This window comes from Trachymyrmex septentrionalis, unplaced genomic scaffold, assembly GCF_001594115.1.
Source record: "Trachymyrmex septentrionalis isolate Tsep2-gDNA-1 unplaced genomic scaffold, Tsep1.0 scaffold118, whole genome shotgun sequence".
In the NCBI taxonomy this organism is placed as follows: Eukaryota; Metazoa; Arthropoda; class Insecta; order Hymenoptera; family Formicidae; genus Trachymyrmex; species Trachymyrmex septentrionalis.
In genome coordinates this window covers 144,402-150,902 of record NW_017304310.1, presented here as the reverse complement: position 1 = coordinate 150,902, position 6,501 = coordinate 144,402, and the positions used below count along the sequence as shown (strand labels likewise).

The window sequence follows — 6,501 nt, the reverse complement described above, 5'->3', positions numbered from 1 at the left end:
AATATAAAAGTAAATTAGTGTTACATGAAAAATATTTTGCAATGCTGCTATATTCAACAGTTACATTAACATTTGGCAAATAGTTAGTTATTATTTGTTTACATATGTCATATTTGCATCTGCCATTAAATTCACAAAAACAATTTTGTTTTTTGTACATTTAATTGGACACTTTTTACAGCATATTAAATAAAGAAACATAACTAATGTGACTTAAATTTGTTAATCAGACATGCATTCCATACTCAAACGTGATTTTTTAGTGATAAACCGAAAAAATAAAAATTCAAGAAACAAAAAACTAAAAATTTTATGGTTACAATTACTTTGCGAAACATTTAGTTAAGCTATTTGTTTATATCTTGTTGAGTTATCCCAAATTAAAAAAAAAATCAGGTTTCCACGTCAATTTTATTACTGAGAAAATGTAAATTTAGCAAATTTTAACGCATACGTTAAATCAAATACGTGCGAATCGCCGAGCGGACCGATCTTCCCCACTCGACTGCGCCGGCTTCCCTCACTCCGACGCACTGCTTCGCTCGCGTTCTTCAACTTTCCAATGGTTTTAAACAAACTTTTTTGGCAGCAAAAAATTCGAGATTTTTTTAACAGCAAATTCAATTCTTTCTTGACAAAATAGTGCTAGACGGAATTCTTAATCTTAAAAACTAGAACCACAGTGATTTTTTGAAAAAAAATTGTTATCTTGGCTTCTAATAATTGGAGATTAATCTTTTTTTTTTAAATTTGTAAAAAAATATCAGATGTAGAATGCTTCACACAGCTATTTGATATGATGCATATTAATGAAATTATTTTCATTTTTTTACAGAAAAAGATACTTTTTAAAGTCGTTTTATAATAGTTTGACTGCAAAAAATCGTTTTGTTATTAAGTGTACGTAATAATGCAATTCTTGAAGAAGAAAAATCACTCCTGTAAATTACTGTGCGGTTACTCAAAGATGAAGAAATAAAGTTCTTTCGCAGATAGGTTTTGAACAAATGGCTTTTTGCAAAAACTAATAAACATTTCTTGTTCAGGATTAGATTTGTTCGTCATTACGAGAGCTACATTTTACGAGAATTTCAAAGTTTGCGTTTAAATCTCAATGAACAGAGAGCGAGTGAAAAAAAGGGCTTTTTCGGTAATTTTTATTTTTTTTCTACTGAACTAATAGATCGATTTTAATGTTCCACGTTTCATTTTGTAATTTTTTTCGAATACTATTGGGTTGTTCGAAAAGTAATTTCGTTTTTTCCCAACAGAGGACTTAATTGTATTTTTTCACAGCCAACTTCACATTTAAGCCGCATAATCATTATATATTTTGACAGCTGATATAGCAAGGCTTGCTTGTGAAAAAAGTTCGATTGATTCTACGCAGTAGTTTTTGGTTGGTGCCCTATCAAATATGGAAAGTGAAAAGCAGCATTTTCGGCATATTTTACTTTTTTTACTATCGAAAAGATAAAAATGCTGTTCAAGCAAGAAAAAAATTATCCGATGTGTATGGAGAAGATGTATTGACAGAACGCCAGTGCCAAAACTGGTTTGCAAAATTTCGATCCGGCAATTTTGATGTTGAAGATGCGTTCTCGAAGGCCAGTTGAAGCTGATGAAGACACATAATAAAGGCATTAATTGATAACAACTCGTGAGATCGCTGAGAGATTAAATTTATCGAATTCGACCGTTCATGATCATTTGAAACGCCTAGGTTTAATCTCAAAGCTCGACATATGAGCTCCTCATGTTCTTTCGGAAAGAAATTTGTGCCGTCGCATTGACGTCTGTGATTTGCTTCTCAAACGTCAAGAAAATGATCCATTTTTGAAGCGCATCATCACTGGGGACGAGAAATAGGTTGTCTACAACAATGTTAAACGCAAGAAATCATGGAGTAAAAAAGGTGAACCGGCTCAAAGCACTTCGAAAGCCGATATTCATCAAAAAAAGATGATGCTATTTGTTTGGTGGGATTTCAAAGGAATCGTTTTTTTTTTTGAGCTTCTACCGGACAACACAACGATTAATTCTGAAGTGTACTGTCATCAGCTGGACAAATTAAATGATTCACTTAAACAGAAAAAGCCAGAATTGGTCAATAGAAAAGGTGTAGTGTTCCACCAAGATAATGCGAGACCTCATACAAGTTTGGTAACTCGCCAAAAGCTTTTACAGCTTGGATGGGATATACTGCCACACCCATATTCTCCAGATCTGGCATCTTTTGATTATTATTTGTTCTGGTCTCTTCAAAATTTTTTAGACGGTAAAACCTTTACTTCAAATGAGGAAGTAAAAAATCACCTGGATCATTTTTTTGCCAGCAAAGAACAAAAATTTTATGAGCGTGGAATCATGCTATTGCCAGAAAGATGGTAAAAGTTATTGGACCAGAATGGACAATATATAATTCAATAAAATATTTATTCATTATAAAAAAATCGTCTTTCATTTTCATAAAAAAAAACGAAATTACTTTCCGAACAACCTAATACATTTTTTATACCGATTTTATTTTCATACAATCAATATCTTTAATTTTATAAGCGAAAAACGTTTTTTGCAACTATTCGATTTTTTTCGCATATTTTCTTCACAAGTCTCGAGTCTCAAACATATGCATTTCTTTTCTGATGGCCTTTCGAGACTTTTGTGAAAAGAAATGCTGGTTTATAATTTTTTTCCGATAAAATTCTATTTCTATTGAACTGTTCTTGCTACTCGAGTTTATGAAGGAGAAGTATACTATGTAGCGCGCATGAAAAATCGTAAACAATTAAATATCTCGTAAGCTGTTGCGTTTTAATATGATTTATACTATTCTGGCTTAAATGGAGGGATACATTATTACTACAATTTATTAAAACTTATATGTTATTTAGGATCCGCCCCATATTAATGTCTAGGGCCATCGAGCAGCCGAGATTGCCGAGAAAGCATTTTCGGTCGCTTGAAACAAGCGACTAGTGTGAGAAGAAGCTCGCTGTCTCGTTCACTCTCGGTGCACACGGACATGAGGTCGTGCTCGTTTGTGTTACAACGCTGCACCACGATAAATGGCTGAACTTATAAGCGTGGAAAAGTGACGTTTTGATGACAAAATTTATGTTGCATACCATTTCGTTATTATTTGCTTAGTTGTGAAAATGTGACTTGTCTCGTACTTATCAAAGTCGTAATTATCGATGAAAATTAAAGTTATCTTGGAATTTTATATGTAAAAGCGTATATTTTACTCGTTTCAACAGCTGTCAACCGTGTGTTTCTACCCGAATATAGGCTCATTTTATGTACCTTTTACGACCATTTACTGACTGTCAAGGTAGGAAAGGACAGTTTTCATCGATTTTTACAAGTGTTTTAAAGTGCTCTTGTTATTTCGTTTTATCCAAATTGTTTTTATTTAAAAATAGCACGCAACATAAATTAACATGTCATTCCTCGCTTCTGACGTCATGATTCCAACATAGCCGTCGCGACAAGTCAGGAGCCTTAATGAGCCTTAATGAAAAAATATTTCATTATAGTCTTTTGAGAAAAGCTTTCAAGATAAACTACAAGAATATGTAATGAAAAGTGGAAGGTTTCATTTAAAAAATTTAGAGTAACCTTGCCTTGACTTTGACAATGTCATCCAAGATCAAATATATCATCTTATGTTCGTCTCGAAATAAAAAAACTTTTGTCTGAAATATTTTTCGATTTACCGTAGTGTTTTCGAGATATTTCAGTGGATTCAAAACGAGACATCCTCTGTGTGCATGCGTGCGTGCGTGTGCGTTGTGTGTGTGACCATTATGTAATATAATTACTTATTATAATAAACATTTTTTAGGCTAATGTTAATTCTAGAAATTTACGTATTTAGTTCATTTCATCGAAAAATAAGAATTTTTTAATAAAATGTGGTTTTTTTTTCAAAACTATTGTTTATTTTATAGCTTATAACTTTTTTATTAATAAGGATATGTACATTTGCTTAGTACCGTTATATTTCTTATTGATTGGCGTTTTGATTACAAAAAAAATTTGTTAAAATTTGTATGTTCATTTTTATGAATGTCTGAGCTATCAAAGTTGGCTTGGGTATGCCGTTCCAAGTATGATGTTTACGTTACAAAAGGAATCAAAGTGTTTTTAAGGATTAAGGTATCCGAGAAATGTAAAATATCGTAGACTTTGATTTACAAAGTTGGATCTTTGGATCTACGATTGTGCAATATACGCGCGGGAAATAACGATAAACGATCCCTCTCTCTCTCTCTCTCTCTCTCTCTCTCTCTCTCTCTCTTTCTCTCTCTTTCTTTCTCTTTCTTTCTCTTTTTTTCTCTCTCTTTCTTTCTCTTTTTTTCTCTCTCTTTCTTTCTCTTTTTTTCTCTCTCTTTTTCTCGAATCAGGGAGATATCAAATTAGCAGAGTGAATAGGCAAATGTGCCTTTAACATTACGCCAAATACATATAACCTATTGTTAGGTCACTATAACATATCATAAGTACACATGAAATGCGCACGGTTTGATCGTAAGTAGAACGAAATAAAAGCGCACCAGGTAAATGCAATGTATATCTCTTCGGAGATTGAACGAACAAACGTATGAAGACTGGGCATCTTCGCAATGAGTAATCTCCTCGCGAGTCTCTTACGAGTTCATTTCACGATTAGACCGTACCTCTAAGCTTTGTGTTAACTTCCGTACGTAAGTAGCCGCGGTAGGTATTTTTTGTATTTGCTATACTTTTTTGGATCTTAAACAAGTAGTTTTAAGCTGCTTTAAAATCTGAAGCATTTTTTGCTTCCGATCGTCGTCAGTTGCAGCTACGGCTTGTGACGCATCCTCGTTTTACATCGTAAAATGCAATTTAGGATATTAAATTGGATTTTGAGATTATCATGTATTTTAGGACCTTTGAAGGAAATTATTTTAAAAAATTATTAATATTTCTTTAAAAAAAAGGGAAAGTTTTAATACATTACTAGATGCAAACGATGATTGTGATGTAATAAAGTTTGTACTGTTTTTTACTTATAAGTCTAATTCTCAAATTTATAGGAAAGCAATTAATTTTGATCATCGACGAACCGTTTTAACTTTTTTCTTTCAAAAAAATTATTCCGTAAATTTCATGTCATATGGAAACAAACTTTCTTTTATATTATAATTCGCAGAAGTACGTTACACTATTTTACGCTATAATGTCAGATACTTATTAAATATTTTATTACCTTCCATTTTACTTAGTAAAACGACACACGCCAACAAACGGATGTCCGCGTGATCGGCTGTAGCTTGTATTACCTCGTTATTCCAACATCGTTTACAATATTCAAAGCCTGATTGATCCTGCTGCGATAATTAGCATCAGCGATTCAGATGGAGATGTTTCCTCAGTACTTTAGCAAGTACTTCTTCTCAAGATATATAGTGAGACAGCGTAGTCATCACTGACTTAAGATTTATGAATTTCTTTCAAGGTTTATCGTTCTTTGAAACGAGTACAATTCGTATTCTATTTTATCATTACAGGCAAATTTAGTCGATCCTCTTCCTTTCTTCTTCTTATGAGATTTCCTAGTTGAATCTGAAATTTTTCTTTGAGAAAGGATCTACGAAATCGATGGTCCTTTAGATTTAATAATATATTCAATTTACAAATTAAAGTATCATGTATTTAGAAACATTTAGTTCTAAAATTGATAAATCTATGTTTACATTTTTTAAACTCAGATTCTCGAAATTATGGATATAGGCTAAAAATTTTATAAGTTCAGATAGTTTGCGAATCCGAGAATCTATGTTGAGTTCCAATATTAGTTGGTTTTTTGCTCTTTTTTTTTAAGTTTTATAGATCTGAAAATTATTGGACCACATTATCTACAATATGATTCAATACCACAGAATTTTAGAAGCGCTCTTCAAAACTCTGAGTTTGGAATGTATATTCGAAGACTTGAATTCGAGGATCAGTGGCTTAGAGATATTATAAGAATTGTGGAATCTTTGTTTATTAAAAATCGATTCTCGAATCCACTAATGCCCGATTCTAATATCCCGATAATTTAGGATCTCGATATTGGCCGATTCCAGGATCCGCAGTCTCAGGAATCATCCTGTTAGGTTTTTCGAAGTTCGCCCTTTCGTTGAGATGTAGACTTTGTAGACAATCATTTAGGCGCATGAATTCATTAGCGAACAGTAATTTCTAATCGGTATATTTTAGCTGCATATAAGCATGCGGATGGTAAGAAAATAGACGGCCGCAGAGTATTAGTCGACGTTGAGCGAGCGAGAACGGTGAAGGGTTGGCTGCCTCGAAGACTCGGCGGCGGCTTAGGTGGTACTCGTAGAGGTGGTCCTGACGTCAACATCAAACATTCAGGACGAGAAGATAATGAAAGAGAGCGGGAGCGATATCGCTTGGAACGTGAAAGAGAAACCTCGGGACGTGGCCTGGATAGAGATAGGTGAGTAGTAAGAAATGAAATAACGA

At 33.3% G+C, this 6,501-nt stretch overlaps 1 protein-coding gene across 1 annotated transcript in view; it reads left to right on the top strand.

The window, feature by feature from the left end:
- Nucleotides 1-6,501, top strand: part of LOC108754398 (U1 small nuclear ribonucleoprotein 70 kDa-like) — a 13,218-nt gene that overhangs the window by 5,781 nt on the left and 936 nt on the right. Inside the window, 1 exon segment of the mRNA XM_018496650.1 lies at nt 6,232-6,475. Within this exon segment, the coding sequence (XP_018352152.1) occupies nt 6,232-6,475 (244 nt within the window).